The sequence below is a fragment of the Scyliorhinus canicula genome, chromosome 10 (genome assembly GCF_902713615.1).
Source record: "Scyliorhinus canicula chromosome 10, sScyCan1.1, whole genome shotgun sequence".
NCBI lineage: Eukaryota > Metazoa > Chordata > Chondrichthyes > Carcharhiniformes > Scyliorhinidae > Scyliorhinus > Scyliorhinus canicula.
The window spans coordinates 146,448,282-146,467,778 of NC_052155.1; the positions used below are offsets into that span (position 1 = coordinate 146,448,282).

At 46.9% G+C, this 19,497-nt stretch overlaps 1 protein-coding gene across 1 annotated transcript in view; it reads right to left on the reverse strand.

Annotated features, from left to right (window-relative positions):
* Positions 1-19,497, reverse strand: part of itga9 (integrin, alpha 9) — a 632,947-nt gene that overhangs the window by 406,236 nt on the left and 207,214 nt on the right. The window contains exon 15 of the mRNA XM_038809824.1: positions 2,770-2,927. Coding sequence (XP_038665752.1) covers positions 2,770-2,927 — 158 coding nt within the window. The remainder of the gene's footprint in view (positions 1-2,769; positions 2,928-19,497) is intronic.

The following is a 19,497-nucleotide window of genomic DNA, read 5'->3' on the forward strand; positions in this document are numbered from 1 at the left end:
TTCTTTGCACTCTCTTGTTTTTGTACTGTGGTTGTTTGTTATGCCAAAGATACCTCATTAAAATTGTTTGTTAGAAAAAGTGGGCAGGACAACAAAGGAGAAATGCTGCTGAATGATGATTTGGTTAACAGCATAAAAGGCCGCAGATAGTTTGAGAAGGATTACAAGGGAACCATGTTCACAGCCACTGATGATATCATTCATGACAGTGATTTAGGCTGTTTCCCTTCTGTGACGGTGGCAGAAACCTGACTTGAGAGGTTCAAACACAGAGAAGCATGAAAGGGAGGCTCATATTTGGAAGAAGATAACATTTGAACCTAGGAGAGGAAAGGAGGTTGGAGATGATCGGAAAATCAAAAAGGTTTGAGAGGTGGGGGGCTGATGTCAGCAGATCCAAAAGAACTAGGAATAAGAACTCCAGGTCATGTCTGCAAGATAAAGGAACAGAGCACAACGCAGCTGTGGTGTTTTGTGGAAATCCAGCCGGTACCTGTGTGCAAATGTCCACAGTAACATTTATTCTCAACAGCAACCACTGTTTTATCAACAACAGAGAAATGGGTATCAGGCCAAAAGCAACTCAAGATGCCTGTCTGTAAATTCTCCCTTCAACGGTACTGACTTGAGGTGGAAAAATATTCACGTTGGCCAAAAATGAGACAAAGATGTCTTCTTGAGTTTACTGCTACAATTCAATTATTATTTATATATTCATATTAATGAGATGCAAAAATGAAATATGACCAATGCAGGAAATCGGTACTAGTCTTTACAGGATGTCAGATTGTACAAACACGTCCAAGAAAGTTAGACTGTCAATCTGGAAAGAATTTCTGAGACCATTCATTATCCATTTCTGGCACTGCATCCAGTGTCCAGCTAGATCAGATGCAGTTAGACAGATGCACTGGAAAATATTCAGAACAACAGTCACCTAGAGAGACTCTAAGAATGTGAAAGGACTGCTATGTATTTTGTACCAAAAACCTGAATAAAAGACTGTCAGACTTGCATTTACACAGTGCCTTCCTCCGCCTCAGGACATCCCAAAGCACTTTACAGCCAGTGAAGTAACAGGAAAGGAAACTCCAGGAAATGATTGGGCAAAAAAACAGACTGAGTAAAATTTAACTTCACATTTATGTTTCAGTTATGGGATAGACTGTCGCCAAGGATACAGGGAATGATCAGTTTCCTGGTTCTGCTGGGAGTTGGGTAACATTGATCAATAATGTGGTTGTGTAGCCTCTTTCAGATACCTAAGGCTTCTGAAGGGTGTCACAGCCAATTAAACAGCTTTTTGAAGCATGCTCACTATTGTAATTCCGGAAAACTGGGCACCGATTTGTGTTCACAAAAGTTCCACAGTAGCAAAAGATACTTGGTCACATTTAGCGATGCTGGTTGTAGGGTAACGGTTGTCAGGACTTCCCTGCTCTTCTCTCGACAGTGCCATGGAATATTTATGCCCTCGGACAAGGTTGAACATTTCAATGAAGGATGGCATCTCCAAACTGCACAGCTCTCACTTTACTGCACTAGTGTCAGTCTAACTACAGAATTCCTACAGTGCAGAAGGAGGCCATTCAGCCCATTGAGTCTGCACCAACCCTCTGAAAGAGCACCCTCTCTACTCTTCCGCCTTATTCCCATAACCCCACCTAACATGCACATCTTTGGACACTACGAGGTAATTTATCATGGCCAACTCGCCTAACATGCACTTCTTTGGACTGTGGGAGGAAACCGGAGCACCCGGAGGAAACCCACACAAATGCAGGGAGAAAGTGCAAACTCCACACAGACAGTCACCCAGGGCCGGAATTAAACCCGGGTCCCTGGCGCTGTGAGACAACAGTGCTAACTACTGTGCCACCATGCCGCCCCAACATTTTATCTTCTAACATCCAGAGCTGGATTCTCATTCTGGGGTTGTGACCCCGAGGCGATGTGAAATATTCAGGTTCCAACATGGCAAGAGATGGCAAAGTCCTATTTGACCAGCTGCTCAATTAATGGCCAGGGTACGTGCTCGCTATCCAGTTAAGAATGGCAGGAGGCTCCAGAGGCTGGAGGGGCCGTAAGAGCACCCCCCCCCCCCCCCCCACCCTCCATCAATGACAGATTGACAGCCTCACCATCAGATGTTGCAGATGCCAAAGTAGATAGAAGAGAGGAGATATTTTAAGATGTAGGTGCTTTCTGAAGACTTTTTGAACCATAAAAATAAAATTGGTCACAGCTGCAAGACCGCTCCTGGAGAAGAAGAGTGTGTCTTCAGACAGGCCCTTGGCTACAGCTGTGGCAATTGCACAGTCATGGCCATGGGTGTAGTGGGGAGATTAAGAATGTTATATTGCTACAAGGAGCTAGCACCCCAGTCTGCGGTCAACCTCCACCTCCATTCATCAGCTAGGATTTGACCTCAGCGGAGGGGGAAGTTGACATCTTTAATGTTCCTTAAAGGAACATTTCAAGGCCTTAATTGGCTACCCACGTTTTGCAGTAGGTAGCCATGCCCGGCTCCCCCCCACCCCCCACACCTCCTCTTGTACCCCAACCATCCATTTGCGCAACAGTAAGATATTAAGGGAAATCTGATACTTCAGCCAGTGCTGAGAAATGGTGGAGTCATCCAGCTCCATTCCAGCCTCTGTGGCCATTTGAAAACTCAGCCCCTGTTTCACATAACCCAATCCTTATTTGCACCGGTAAACAAAATGATCCTTCAAGACAGAATTTATCTGGTGAGATGAGTGGACTGACCTTGACGATGACAAAGTAGTGCTTGCAACTCTCCTTGCTGGAAGACAGCTCAATTTTCTCCATGACTTGGCTCACTGGTTCATTGGCATGAATGTAAACCCTGGCCTGCAGACCTTTCACTTTCTTCACCGCATCTGCTGTCAAATTGTAAATCAATTCTGCAACGAAGCATTGAATTAAGCATTAGTCAGTAAGGTGATTACAGCATATGTGCCTGAACAGCAGTCCAGCATTCAGGAGGAACCAAACAAGGACAATCTAGTTACGCAGGAACATCAAAGATAATGAGATTCTGCTGACAATTAGCCCCAATGGGATTAGCACCTGTTTGCAATAATCTAAAAAATTTTAAAAGTCACACAAAGAATTTGAAGTTTGCAATGGAAGAGGTTTGAGGGGTGGGAGAGAGAGGTGTCGAGAAGTTGGAAGACAGGGAGAGGCAGACATCGAGAGAGATTTTCACCAAGACAAGCCCTGAGATAAGTGCAGATACAGTGGCCAATCCAAGGGTGCTTCAATAATCTCTATTAGTGTCACAAGTAGGTTTACATTAACATTGCAATGAAGTTACTGTGAAAAACCCTTCGTCACCACACTATGGTGCCTGTTCGGGTACACAGAGGAAGAATTCAGAATGTCCAATTCACCTAACCAACACCAGCATGTCTTTTGGGACTGTGGGAAGAAACCGGAGCATCCAGAGGAAACCCACGCAGGCACTGGGAGAATGTGCAGAATCCGCACAGACAATGACCCAAGCCGGGAATCGAACCCGGGTCCCTGGCTCTATGAAGCAACTATGCTACCATGCCACCCATAATATCAATCTAATGAATTATGTAGGTAAAGGATACCAGTCCATAACAATTAATTTTAATGTATTTAACATGAGAGAACATTTTCAAGAAGAAAATAAAATTAAATGCATCAAATTAAATAATCATCAAAGTTAATTGTTAAGCAGTAAGTTTTATGTTATTGGGGCAGATTTTCTCTTTTTTCCAATGCAATGTTACAAGATTTTGACTAGCCCGTTAGTCATGCTTTTACGCTACCCTTCTGAGGTGTTTTATATTTTGTAAGATAAATATTAGTCAATCAGGAGATATTGCAAAGTCAAGGAGAGCTTGTTTGAACTAGTGTATAAACTATAACGCTGACTCCTGTGTAATGTGGATAATTGGGACTGAGTGCCAATTTTATTTTAATCGTATGGCTGGTGAAGGAATTACAGTTTAATGTTGAGTTTAACATTTCATTCAACAGCTTCAGCTAATGCAGTGTGAATGACTGTGCCAGGAATGGACCTCTCAGGGGAGAAGTTCACTTTAAAAAAGTGGAGTAATTAAGAGTATGGGCAGAGGTTTACGTAGTCGGGGTGTGTCTGTAGAATTCTTCGGATGGTCTTTCCACCAAGCTCCCAACCGCCCCAACCTCTCTGCAATTTTACATGGGATGGGCGAGGCCCAGGCCGGCCTTCCTGCCCTTGTCCCAATTCAGGACAATTTATGACCATCAGACTCAATTTTCAGGACTGGCGGGAGGGGTTCACAAGCAATAGGTAATCTACTACTGCCTCTATCCGAGGGGACGGCGCTCCATCAACAGCCTCCTTAAACTCCGGAATGAAAGAGTCTGGCCCAGGTTGCATTTGGTGATGTTTGCAATCACCCAGGAGGTGAGTCATCGAAAAGTGGCACAATTGTCAGTTTGTAGGTTTCGTTTGTGCTCCACTGGGGACTACAGGATTTCAGAGAAGTAAGTAAATTAAAAATTGTTTCTCATGCTTCTCGCTGGTCTAAATCTAATGACCGTAGCCATTATTCATATCGCCATGTACTCTATGGGAAATTAGTTTGGAATCTTGGGTGGGACTCTTCAACGCCGAGCCGGGTCGGAGAATTGCCCGGGGGGGGGGGGGGGGGGGGGGGGGGGGGGGGGGGGGGGCGCTCCGACGATTCTCCAGTGACCGGAGAATCGGCGCCAGCGCGGTGCCGGTCAGGGTCCGCTCTACGTGCCCGCCCGCCGATTCGCCACACGCATTGGGCCGAGTGTCCGCCGAGATAGGCCGAGTCCCGCCGCCATTCAACATGTGGTCCTACCCCGCGGGACCTCGGTGTTCATCCTGCGGGGGGCGGCCTGGTAGGGTGGAGGGTGAAATCCGATCCGGGGGGGGGGGGGGGGGGGCTTACTGATCAGCGGGCTGGCATCTCCTGGTGGGGCCTATTTTCCTCTGCACCGGGGCCCTCTAGCTCTCTGCCATGTTGCGTCGGCGCGGAGAAGGCAACTGGCGCGCATGCGTGAGTTTGCACCAGGACTGCTGGGGGGAGTCAAGTAGCAGAGTGAAAGAATGAATGTTTGTCTGGTTGGCATTTAAATATGGCACCTGGACGATGGAGCCGAGGAGGTGATGGAAGTATGGGCCTCTTCATGTCCCCACCCTGCCACGGGATATGATGTGCACCTTACGGCTTCATAATGAATGAGCTGAACGGCGCATGAGCCCACATTTTCAGCCACCTCACTCTCCAGCGGAAGTCACTTTCGCTTTCTCTGGATCAGAAAATTACACCCCCAGAGGCAGTTTGACACTGAGTAATTGCAACAAACGCTCTCCACAAACTGCCATATGCTACAGTTGGAATGCAACATCTTCTCTGCCGACCCAATCTAATCTAATTTTATTTACGTAATTAATTAATTAAAATTAGAGATTCCTTTCTAAGCTGATCCAGTTCTCATTCTTTTACTTTGCTCTGTTCCTAGTTTTTGCTTATTTGTTCCATCATTTAACTTTTGTTCAATTCCTTATGTCAGATTTCAATTTGATGGAAATTCAGAACTCTCCAATGTTAGTATCTGTTATATTTCTTTGTTGCTGCAAAGATAAAAGTTATAGAGGTTGTTGCAGCCCTCACAAAGACCATGGCGATTGCAGACTGATCTACCCGTGGGCTTGGGGGATATGAGTTTCTGTGTTGAGCGGGTGGAGGTCCGCCCTGCAGGGTCTTAAATACCGACCTCCAGACCCGGACCCGAAATCCCGACAGACCTGGGCTGGCACGTTTGTTTTGTACGCTGCGGCTTTATTTACGTTTGAGGATAAACCTGCTTTGCCTTTTAGCTTGGGCCTCCTGGTAGTATTGTACTGGCGACGAGGATCAAGCACAGGATTCTTAGCAACCTTCCAAATCTTAGAAGGCAACTCTGGTAGGGACAAATAAACAAACCCAAAAATGATTTTCTTCAGAAGGCTTGAGCAGGATGATGCAAACATAGAGGACTGGGTCCAGTATGTCGAGCGCCTGCACTATTGTTTTTGCATCGACGGCATTCAAGGGTATGAGAGACAGAAGGTAATCTAACAGCATGTGGGCCCCAACATTTAATATCATCAATGCTTAACCTATCCAGTGGCCCTGACACTAAAACTTTCAACAAGCTCTTGGACCTGGTGAAAAACCATTATGACCTAAAGCTGTCCATAATCTTTCAATGCTACCACTGTAACAAAGCTGGGAGGATCCCGGGGAAGCCATTATGAAATATCTTGTTAGATTGCAGAAGTTAGGGCAGCACGGTAGCACAGTGGTTAGCACAATTGCTTCACAGCTCCAGGGTCCCAGGTTCGATTACTGGCTTGGATCACTGTCTGTGCGGAGTCTGCAAGTCCTCCCCGTGTGTGCGTGGGTTTCCTCCGAGTGCTCCGGTTTCCTCCCACAGTCCAAAGATGTGCAGGTTAGGTGGATTGGCCATGCTAAATTGCCCTTAAGTGTCCAAAATTGCACTTAGTGGGGTTACTGGGTTATGGGGATAGGGTGGTATGGGCTTGGGTGGGGGGGGTGCTCTTTCCAAGAGCCGGTGCAGACTCGATGGGCCGAAAGGCCTCTTTCTGCACTGTAAATTCTATGAAAAGTCCGCAGAGTGCTGCGAATTTGACTCACCCCTGACAAAGATGATATGCAATAGATTAGTATGTGAGATTAACAACGTTACAATCCAGAAACAATTGCTGGTGGAGCCCAATCTTGACCTCAAAAGGGCTGCAGAATAGCTTTATCCCTGGAGAAAACAGGGAAAAGGGTGCAAGAATGTCAAGGGATGATGGATAGTAGCATCCTCAGGTCGGGGGGAGGGTCCTTGCATAGAGAGGTGAGGGTTTCCAGTGAAGGCCTCCACATGCCTCACCCACCATCAACCTAACATTCCATAAGAACATCCTAGTATTTTAAAAGACAGCCGGATAAACCTAAAGGTACCCGGGAAATCTCCCCGGAGGGTCACAAATGTCAGCCGCCGGGCTGCTGTAGGTGCTGTGGAAGAGCACGACCCAGGCAAGGCTGGTAGAATCCGCAGTACATGTGCTGCCCAGGCTTGAAGTCAAAACCACCTCGGGTCCTTGCCTGACAAGTGTACCAAAAGGGCAAAATGACTCCCATGAACATAATGATGGAACCTTCTACACACAAAACTGTGTTAATAGTTTTTAAATCTCCACAAATTCTCACTAATCTACCCTGCTTTAATACAGGAATGATTGGTGTCGCCCAATCACTTCTAGCAACAGTTATGACGACTCCCGTCCTTAATCTATCTAGTTCTTCTTGAAATTTAGGCTTGATGGTGTATGGTATGGTCCTAGCTTTAAGACATTTGGGTGTGCTGTCTGGCTTAATTGTTGGATGTTCTTCAACTCCAGTCACAGAGCCCAGTGAATCTTCAAACACTTGCTCGTACTTCTTCAGAAGTTGTTACAATTTTCTTTTTGAATCCATTGATTGATTGACTATTTCCCAGTTGAGCCTAACCTGAGCCAACCATGCTCTGCCGAATTGAGCAGAGAGGTTTTCATGGACAATGTGAAGAGGTAACTTTGCTGTCTGCCCATTTACTTCCACTTTCACCATCATGCATCTTTTTAATGGTATGACCATGTAGGTCCTTAGGATCACATTTGATGGTTTTAAATGCTGCCTCAGCTTCTGATGATAAATTGTCTCAGGTATTAGTGATACTGCTGTTTCCATCTTAATTTCATGACCGTCAAGTTTTTAATATGCCCAAAAACATTATTGATCTTCCTCCATTGATGATACCTAGCTTTAGCTCTTGCTGTAGCTTGGTTTTGTTGTCTTTTGTGTGATCTTGAGCTACGTTATAGACAGGATTAAATTGTTTACTTGTACTGTTCTTGCACTTTCTTTGTGTAGAAGAGGTTTTCTGTGCCCAACAGGCTTTGGTAATAGAATCATAGAATCCCTACAATGCAGAAGGAGGTCATTCAGCCCATCGAGTCTGCTCTGACCCTTTCAACGTCCACATTATCTAGGCCCAATTCCCCGTCCTATTGCTGCAACCCACCCGAAGGGCCAATTTAGCATCACCTAACCTGCACATCTTTGGACTGTGGGAGGAAACCAAAGCACCCGTTGGAAACTCATGCAGACACGGGGAGAACATGCAAACTCCACACAGACAGTTCCCCAAGATCAGAATCAAACTCGGTCCCTGGCGCTGTGCGGCGGCAGTGCTAACCACTGTGCCACCATGCCACCCCAAATGTGGCCCTCCTTACCACAGTTCTTGCAAGGACTTGATTTACTCCAGAATTCCACTGCTAAGTGTCCAATCAGTGTACAATAGTGACATGGTTGCACCTTTGCAGCCTTGTTTCTTGAGGTATCGATTTTGTGGATCTTTGCTCCAGTTCCTACCTGTGAAGCTTCTCTCATTACCAGCTCCATAGATGTGGCAACATCCACAGCAGCTTTCAGAGTTAAATCACTTCCTGCAAGCGGTTTCCTCTTAATTGCTTCACTGCGTAACCCACAAACCAGCCTGTCTCGAAGAGTATCATCCAGTGTTGTACCAAATTCACGATATATAGCTAATCTTCTTAAAGACGCAATGAACTGCAAGGCAGCATGGTGGTGCAGTGGTTAGCACTGCTGCCTCATGGGACTGAGGTCCCAGGTTCGATCCCGGCTCTGGGTCACTGTCCGTGTGGAGTTTGCACATTCTCCCCATGTTTGCGTAGGTTTCGCCCCCACAACCCAAAGATGTGTAGGGTTTGTGGATTTTCCATGCTAAATTTGCCCCTTTATTGGAAAAAATGAATTGTTTACTCTAAATTTATATTTAAAAAGACTCCATGAACTGTAAAATGGTTTCACGTTCTTCCTGACTATGGCAATGAAATCGGAACCTTTCTACAACCAGTAACAGTTTGGGAGGGAAATGTCCCCCAAGATATCCATTAACTCATTGAAGGGCCTGTCTCCTGGTTTTTGCTGAGTGAACAAGATTTTGTGGAAGCATAAACATTTTACAGCCAACTAAGCTGAGAAATGTTGTGATCTCTGGTGTCTGATTGCTATTCAAAACAATTAGAATCTTTCTCCACATGAATTCTAGGTTTCATAATCGTCATCAAACAGTCCATGGCACACATTTCTCCTATTTTTGGAACCTGGCTCCTCGGATCTACATGTCCTCCCTTCTGACTGCGTTGGAAAGTATGGCACAAACAATCACTTGAACAAGCAACTAGGAATTCTTTCCCTTTTATGCCTGAATATTTCAACTTTTCACTCGAGTAGGGGCCGGTACAGAGTCGGCAGTCTTCCCATTCCGACAGCCCATGTAGCTTCGCCACGTATGCAATCCCTGAATCCCCATGCCCATTCAGTTTAACACAAGCAAGTCTTCCCCGACTGTTGGTCTTCTTACTCACAGTTGCTGTTAAAAACTTTTGTTCAACCTTAACATCAGTGGCAGTGCTTCATCCGACATGTGTGTGTGTGTGCGAAAGTCCAGTCCATAGACAGTGCAGAAGGAGGCCATTCGGCCATTAGGTCAGCACCGGCCCTTGGAAGAAAGAGCACCCCTATAAGCCCACACCTCTACCCTATCCCCGTAACCCCACCTAACCTTTTTTGGACGCTAAAGGCAATTTAGCATGGTCAATGCACCTGACTTGCAGATCTTTGGACTGTGGGAGGAAACCAGAGTGACCCATGCCCTGAATCGAACCCTGGTCCCTGGTGCTGTGAATCAACAGTGCTAACCACTGTGCTACCATGCCGCCCAGTCCCGAGAATCTTCCATTGCTCCCGATGTTGACCCACAATTAGTCACCAAAATCTTCTTTCCAGTGATTTTTCTGCCTCTGTCCTCGACACCAGTTTTCTCTCCTGTTATATTTCTCTGTTGCCGCAAAGAGAAAAAATGTGGAGGTGCTCTCTGGATTCTTGTCAAACATGATGCGAGGTTTACGAAGGGTGTTGCTCACACAATCAAGATGATGATCTGCTCAAAGCGCATGCAAACACTCTGCTGATGTCGGTACACATCACAAGAAGCATAATCAGCAGGAATATGTACCCAGGTACATTAACAGTATCCTCTTAATAGTTAATTTTAAAATAAATGCTTCATGTATTAATATATTCCTCAGCTCCATGGGCACCATAACATACTGCTTTGTCAGATTTTGAATATGTTTTGGATCCTGGTCTGTATCACAGAGTGGCCTTTCCTTTCAGGCTCTTCCCCTGTGCTTTACATCCTTTCCACTTCCACTGTCTGGCAAGTCAAGGACAAGGGAACATTGCCTAAAGATTAGAGTCAGTCCTTTCAGGAGTGAAATTAGGAAACACCTTGAAAGGGTGGAAGAAGTTTGTTCGGAACTCTCTTCTGCAAAAGGTGTTTGGTCAATGACTTCCATTAGCCAAAGGTATTGTGGAAAGCAGGTCAAAAGCGAGTAACGGAGTGCAATCACAGATCAACCATGATCTCAGTAAATTGCAGAACAGGCGCAAGAGACTAAATGGCCGACTTCTGTTCCAATATGGAAACAGGGTGTGCAGTGCCTTTGTGGAGCAAAGTGCTCGGGCCAAATGACTGTTTCCATTATGTACTATTTATGTTATTTCCTCACACTGTTGGCTTTGAGGTAAGCACAATGGCCGCAAGGGAGGACAGTAAAATAACAGTTTTCATAAAATCAAAGGTCTCATTTTTCCATGTTTTTGTTTCAATCAGAATTCCCCTAATCTGACAGGGTTGTGTTTTGATTTCCTTCAAGCCACCTTTATATTTTCCAGCTGTTTCCTGCAACATGTTTCTGATAAGATGAAGGGGCATTCATGAACTAACAGAACTGCACAGGTACTACATTATGATAAAGGTCATCCTTCCTGACAGGAGCACCATTATAGATACTCCTAATTTGTGTCCAAGTGTAATTTATTTAATAGCCATTAAAGGAAAGGTAATTATTATAAATTGGGATGAGTTGGGTGGGGGTTGATGAAGTGAAGGCCTTTTTATACTGTTCTTCAACTGCTACATGGAATATTGGCTGCATGTCACCCCTCCCCCACATCCTTGCCAACATAAAGCTCTATTCTTCCCCGAACAGAGGATTCTTCATTCTTGCTAGTAATTTCAAATGGCCAGACTCTCTGCTTGAATTCCTGTGGTAAGGGGAGTAGGGGGTTACTTCTGATTTCTTGCATTTAATTTTTTGAATCCGCCATGGCACACATACTCAGGAGGCTGTTTGTAGACAGCAGTTAAACGGCATGCCTGAGTCTCATTGATTGATGATCTACCTCTGTATACATCAGGGCAATCAGATAGAGAGAAATTGTGCAGAGCAGAACTATTCAACCTGGCATGACAGTGATGGTACTAGTTCTCAGCTGCCCAATGAGAAGGGCTCAAACAGAAATAAAAATAGCTGATAGCCAGAAGTGAGAGTAGTCAAAAGATAAAATCTAGGCAGCTGGATTCTCCGTTTCAGCAGCTAAGTGCTGACTCGGAGGATTCGCGGGAGGTTTACGACCAAAAGAATCGGAGCCGGCCCCTCACTGATTCCGGGGCCCGTGAGGGGTTAGCAGCGGCGCTGGGTGAAACTCCCAGCTCCCATGCCGAAAATGGCCAGAAAATGGTCGGACCCCTGGCAGCGCATGCGCACGGCTGACGACCTGCAGCGGTCACGCCCTACAACATGACGTCAGCCATGCGTGGATCTGAACTGCCATCTGCGATCCCACCGGCCACCCCTTGGCCAACATCTGGCCACCCCCCCACCAGTACCCCCAGCCCTTGTGGAACCCCCCCCCCCCCCCCCCCCCCCCCCCCCCACCCCCCACCCCGCCGGGCCAACGGCACAGATACCGGCCGAGTGTGGCAGCGCTGGACACAGTCCACAGCCACCACGCTGGGTTCCTAACCACTGACACCACACGTGTCCCGCGCCGCCGGCAACGCGGCCCATCAGGGGGGCCTGCCGATGACACGCCAACACCGGTACGCGATTGTGCCATTTCCGAGGCGGCGGAGCATGACTGACCAGCGTCATTCCTGATCTGGCCCCGGTTTGTGTGTAGGAGTTGATTCTCCGCCCGATCGCTGATTACGATACGGTGTGGGGGCAACAGAGAATTCCGCCCAGGATGCTTGGTTAGCACGATTTCAAATTAAATGGTCATTATTTAGCTCCATATACTTCAGCATGAAGGGGAGAGTCAATGATAGGAGGAGCAGTTGAGTCTTACAAAGAACAAAGAAAAGTACAGTACAGGAACAGGCCCTTCGGCCCTCCAAGCCTGTGCCGACCATGCTGCCCATCTAAACTAAACTCTTCTGCACTTCCGGGGTCCGTATCCCACTATTCCCATCCTATTCATGTATTTGTCAAGATGCCCTTAAACGACACTATCGTCCCTGCTTCCACCACCTCCTCCGGCAGCAAGTTCCAGGCACCCACTCTGTGTAAACAACGTACCTCGTATATCGCCTCTAACATAAAGCTCTATTCTTCCCCTCGCACCTTAAACCTATGCCCCCTTGTAACTGACCCCTCTACCCTGGGAAAAAGCCTCTGACTATCCACTCTGTCTATGCCCCTCATAATTTTGTAGACCTCGATCAGGTCGCCCCTCAACCTCTGTCATTCCAGTGAGAACAAACCGAGTTTATTCAACCTTTCCTCATAGCTAATGTCCTCCATACCAGGCAACATCCTGGTAAATCTCTTCTGCACCCTCTCTAAAGCCTCCACATCCTTCTGGTAGTGTGGCGACCAGAATTGAACACTATATTCCGAGTGCGGCCTAACTAAGGTTCCATACAGCTGCAACATGACTTGCCAATTTTTATCCTCAATGCCCCGGCCAATGAAGGCAAGCATGCTGTATGCCTTCTTGACTACCTTCTCCACCTGTGTTGCCCCTTTCGGTGACCTGTGGACCTGTACACCTAGATCTCTCTGACTGTCAATACTCTTGAGGGTTCTACCATTCACTGTATATTCCCAACCTGCATTAGATCTTCCAAAATGCATTACCTCACATTTGTCAGGATTAAATTCCCTGGCTAAACATTCCCTAAACATTTCCCTGGCTACTCTCTTGCTTTTTATGTATGTGTAAAAAGCCTTGTGATTTTCCTGAACCCTATTTGCCAATGACTTTTCATAACCCCTTTTAGCCCTCCTGACCCCTTGCTTAAGTTCCTTCCTACTTTCTTGATATTCCACACAGGCTTCGTAGTTCCTAGCCTTCTAGCCCGAACAAATGCCTCTTTTGTTTTGACGAAGCCTACATAATCTCTCGTTATCCAAGGTTCCCGAAATTTGCCATTTTTAACCTTCTTCCGCACAGGAACATGCCGGTCCTGAATTCCTGTCAACTGACATTTGAAAGCCTCCACATGTCAGATGTTGATTTACCCTCAAATATCCACCCCCAATCTAGGTTCTTCAGTTCCTGCCTAATATTGTTATAATTAGCCTTCCCCCAATTTAGCATATTCACCCTAGGACCACTCTTATCCTTGTCCACCAGCACTTTTAAACTTACTGAATTGTGGTCACTGTTCTCGAAATGTTCCCCTGAAACTTCTTACTTCTGTATATGAATGAAAAGTAAATTTCAAATTTAAAAGTCAGAGATTTCTGCAGTTTCAAAACTCACAATAGCACTAAATCAAGAGAATTCGGCACCTAGATAAAGATGTAGGGCAGAATTCTCTGACCCCCCCCCCCCCCGGCCGGGTCAGAGAATCACCGGGGAGGGGTGGCGTGAATCCCGCCCCCGCCGGCCACCGTATTCTCCGGCACCGGAGATTCGGCGGGGCGGGAATTGCGCCGCGCTGGTCGGCGATACTCCGGCCCACGATGGGCCGAAGTCCCGCTGGTTCTTTGCCAGTCCCGTCGGCGTAAATTAGTCTAGGTCCCTTACCGGCGGGACCTGGCGGCGCGGGCGGGCTCCGGGGTCCTGGAGGGGGCGTGGGGTGATCTGGCTCCGTGGGGGGCCGTGCCCCCACGGTGGCCTGGCCCATGATCAGGGCCCTCCGATCCATGGGCCTGTGCCGTGGGGGCACTCTTTTCCCACCCGCCGGCCGTATCAGCCTCCGTGATGGCCGACGCGTAGTTGAAACCCACTCACCGCGCATGCGCGGGGATGACATCAGCAGCCGCTGACGCTCCCACGCATGCGCGGACCCGGGCCGGCCAGCGGAGTCCCTTCAGCCCCGGCTGGCGCGCCAAAGGCCTTCCACGCCGGCCGGCGGGGCGCAAACCACTCCAGCGCAAGCCTAGCCCCTGAAGGTGCAGACCGACGCCGGAGTGGTTCATGCCACTCCGTCCCGCCGGGACCCCCGCCCCGCCGGGTACAGGAGAATCCCGCCCATAGTTACTCAAATACCTACAAGCCAAAGTAACTGATTGCACTGAAAGACTGCAGGGGCAACTAACACTCAGGATCATGAGGAACAGCTAAACAGCCTACAAAATCCAAAAGACACATCTATACTGCCCAAGGCTTTAAGACCATAAGGTGGAGGAGCAGAAGTAGGCCAATCGACCCATTGAATTTACTCCGCCATTCAATGAGATCATGGCTTATCTGAGGCAGCCAGATAGTATCAGGATAAAGCATCTTCCATCCGGAACTTAGAATTCTTGGATTGGTCAAACGTCCACAGCTTGGTTGACGGACTCGAGAGAGCCAGAGTTAAGCACTTTGGGCTGTTGGTGCCAGGTGTATCACTTGCTTGTAATTTAATGTAACCTGAAGACGGTTGTATTATACAACCATTGCATGAATGTAAACTAAAACCTGGTATTGATTAAACCACTGAGTCATAATCACACAGGCGTTACTGACATCTTCCTCCTCTGTTCTTTACCTGAATACAGGTCCGACCAACAGTGCCATGACCTTCATCACAGGTAGGTCAAGGGGAGAGGTCGTGAATCTACCCCAACCATAATGGGAATGCAACTCCACGCTGTTGGCACAAATCTGATCAATACCAGTCGCCCATCCAACCAAGGCAGTCGGCCCCCTCAGGAAGTCCGAGTTGCTATGGCAACATACACTTCTACTTGCATGTTGTAGCCTGGAACTATAGATGGTGATGGCAGAGGATCCAATTTTCTTTCCATCACATGCTGACCAGGGTGCTCTCCCACTCTTACTGCCTGCCATTGGAGTGTGTTGGAAGGCTTTACAAGCTGACACTGAACCAGTTGATACACACCTTCCTTGACCAGCAAGTTCTGGAGTGGGACTTAAACACAGAGGGTGGAATTCTTCAGTTCCCGAGCCACGTGTTTCTCGGTGGCTTGACGTTCGTTGGCGGCGGGATTTTCTACTGCCGCTGTTTGTCAATGGGATTTCCCATTGAAGCCGGGAAACCTGCAGGCGGGAGTGCACTGCCGGCCGGAAAAGAGAATCCTCACGGCTGGAGAATTCTGGACGGAGTTTCTGGTTAAGAGGCAGGAAATTACTCCTTTTAGTGACAATACCATTATCAAAATTAGATGGGATTAAAAGGATGAAAGTAAAGCACAGGCCACTAATAGTGTTGAAGGTAAGATACATGTTTCATAAAATATTACAGCACAGAAACAGGCCATTCATCGTAACAGGTCTCTATATCAGTGGTTATGCTCCACACAAAATTGTTTTCACCTTACTTCATCCCACCCTATCAATATAACCTCAGTTCCTTTCTCCTTTATGTACTGATCTAGCTTACCCTTAGATGGATCCAAACTATTTACTGTTCACATCAACCACTCCATGTGGTAGTGGGTTCCACATTTCCACCACTCTCTTAGTACCGCTTGAATTACTCATTGCATTTCTTGGCGTTTATCTAATATAATGGACTGCCATATGAGTGGAAACATCTTCCCTATGTCTACTTCATCAAACCTCTTCAAAATTATGACAAACTCCATCGGTCTATCTCTCAATTTCCTTTTTTTCACAGAAAAGTGTCTTTCGCTGTTCAGTTTTTACTGATGGTTACATCCTCTCTTTTCTGGAATTATCCCTACAAATCATTTTCTTCAGTGTTCTGGTCTCTTTCTATGATATGGAGATTGTATCTGTGCGCAGTACTGTGTGGTTTAACTAAGGTTTGACACAAGTCTAGCACAACTTCTTTACTTTTGAATTCTATTCCCGTAGAAACATTGAAATAGAAATTGAATTGTTACTTAAAAAGGAAACAATTACAGAGTTATACTAAAAGGGCGGAGGCGTGGGGCCAGCAACTGGCCAAATGTCTTCCTTCTGTTGTGGGATTCAAGTACATAAACTAGATTTGTGAACCTGTATTGCTAGACTTCTTTGTTCCTGTACCACATTTAGGCTCTCATTTTGTCTTATTTTCCTTATACCTCCTCCCAAAATACACCATGTTACATTTATCTACATTGAAATATTTGCCATTTACGCATCCATGCTACAGGTTTGCCAATGTCTTTTTGCAATTTGTCACAGTTTTCCTCAGTATTAACTATACCCCTCAACTTGGTGTCATCGACAAATGTTGTCATTGTACTTGGGATTCTGGAGTCCAAATCAATTATGTAGTGAGAAACAGTAGTACCAGCACTGATCCTTATGGAACACTGTATTCCACCTTCTATGAATATTAGTAACTACCTTTAACTAATATCTTGTTTTCAGTTTTGCAGCTAGTTTGCCATGTATTCGGCTGCTTGTTCCCTGAGTCCACATTATCTGATCATATTTATGACACCACAATGTGGAAACATATCAAAGGCCTTTAGATGGCCAATGTACATGTTCAGAAAAAAAGGAAATTACAACAAAATAGCTTATAACAATCAAGTAGGAGGAATGAAAAGTAAGTAGGGCAATAAATTAAAAAATAAGAGAAAAATAACAGTAAGGCAAAAGTGCAGGGTATTTTCTCTTACCCAATAATGTTGTATACACGAATGCACATTATACACGAATGCTCATCAAATAAAGTCTACAATAAGTGAAGTAGCCACATAAATCCAGTTTAAAGGAAATGACATAATACATATTTACTGAGACCTGGATACAAGCTGGTCATGTCTAGGAGGTAAATACTCCAAGCTGCAGTCTGAAAAAGGAACAAGGAGATTGGAAAAGGAAGAGGCAACGCCACACTGATAAAAAAGCACAAATGCTGCATGAGTAAAAGGGGTTATCAGTAAGGGTGAAAAGCAACAGACTCTCTGGGAAAAACTGAGGAATAAAAAAATGATGTAAACCTTTGCTACGAGTTATTTACAGACCTCCTGATAGCAGCATTGAAGTAGCGGGATGCACACGGACAAAGATCAGAGAAGCAATTTTGGCAAAAGCAGAGTGGTTCTAATGGGATACTTTTAATCGTCAAGCAGACCAAGAGAGGCAGAGTATCTTAGGTTCCAAAGGCAGTGAAGCTTCAGTGTTTGAGCCGGTTTTGCTGAAACACCGAGTCCAAAGATGTGCAGGTTAGGTGGATTGGTCGTGCTAAATTGCCCTTAGTGTCCAAAATTGCCCTTAGTGTTGGGTGGGGTTACTGGATTATGGGGACGGGGCGGAGGTGTGGTTAGGGTGATCTTTCCAAGAGTCGGTGCAGATTCGATGGGCTGAATGGCCTCCTTCTGCACTGTAAATTCTATGAATCTATGAATATTAACCCAGGGAATGTGATATCGCAAATGAAACCTGGATGTATGTACACTTTCACATTTTAACGCACTCATCTCATTGTAATTTTACTTCTGGTATTGGCGTTGATTGTACACAGCATGTGCTGTGGATCAACAAGGTGCAATCTCAACTCCAGTATTTAAAGAGTAAAGGGAAAGATGGAATTTGGAGAAGACAAGGGGCTTGATTTTCCAATCCCTGAAGCCGAAATCGCATTCAGCAAAGGGGCGACAAAATGATGACAAAATACGGGGGCGCCGCCGCTTTCGTGATGCTCCACCCCCTGAGAAGCGGCGTACTCACGCCGTATCCACGGCCTCAGTCCATTGCCTGAGGCCCGCCCCGCAATGCTCCGTCCCCAACCGGTCGAGTTCCCGACGGCATGGGATTCTCCTGGTCTCACCTGTTGAGAACTCAGCGTAGTGGCTGCGGACTCAGTCCAGCGCACCACAGTCGGGGAACGGCCCATCTGCGGGCAGGGGGTCTTTATTCGGGGCTGGGGCACTGTGGAGGGTGGTCCAAGACGCACAAGCAGCCTAAGGGGATGACTATTTTTGCGATCCGGGTCCGCGGGCTGCGTCCGCCATGAAGCATGGCGCGGCCGCTGCAGACCGCTGCAGACCGCAGCCATGCGTATGCACGGCCATGGACCTGGCAATGCTCCAGGCCATATTGGCAGCTAGAGCTGGGAGCCCTACGCTGCCTGGCTGCTAGCCCCTCCCCTTCCGGAACAGGGAAACGGTGGCCATTTTGCGCCCGTTTTCCTGGTGTAAAACACCACCATTTTCACGCCAGCGTAGGGACCTGGTCTCCCAAACGGAGAATCCAGCCCCATGTGTGACGATGGATTCAGTACACCCAAAGGCTGTGTCCCATTTTAATGATGTCTCTCTTTATGTACTGCGGAGAGCATTGAGGGTGCAGAGGGGGATACATTGCCCAATGGAGAGAAGAAAACTGTTGCTGCCATGAAGAAAGTGGGACTGGAGGTAGCCCAGGTCAGGAGCAGCAGCAATGTGCCCTTTTCCTGAATTCGGCACAGGAAGCAATGTATTAGCCTCACCAGGTCAGAAAAGACGAGTACATCATTAGGGGCCTCACGGTAGCATGGTGGTTAGCATCAATGCTACACAGCTCCAGGGTCCCAGGTTCGATTCCCGGCTGGGTCACTGTCTGTGTGGAGTCTGCACGTCCTCCCCGTGTGTGCGTGGGTTTCCTCCGGGTGCTCCGGTTTCCTCCCACAGTCCAAAGATGTGCGGGTTAGGTGGATTGGCCATGCTAAATTGCCCGTAGTGTAAGGTTAATGGGGGGATTGTTGGGTTACGGGTATACGGGTTACGTGGGTTTAAGTAGGGTGATCATTGCTCGGCACAACATCGAGGGCCGAAGGGCCTGTTCTGTGCTGTACTGTTCTATGTTCTATGTTCTATCATGCTGTGTGCATCAGCCCATCCCCTCACTTTGCCTTGTCAAGCCCAGTCCATCATAATCACTCCTCATACCCACTTTACTTTACAAGCACTCCCATCAATCTTTTCCATGTTCACGTTTCCATCTATCTATCCAAAACTGTCACTCACCCAGATCCAACAGAGTCTCGCCACTCTGGTATACTTGCAATCAACAAATGCACTGCAGGCATCAGGTGAACACATGCCATTACAGTATTACATAGCTCTGTTATTTTCCCTGTTGCATAGAACTACACAGCACATATTGCACAGAAACA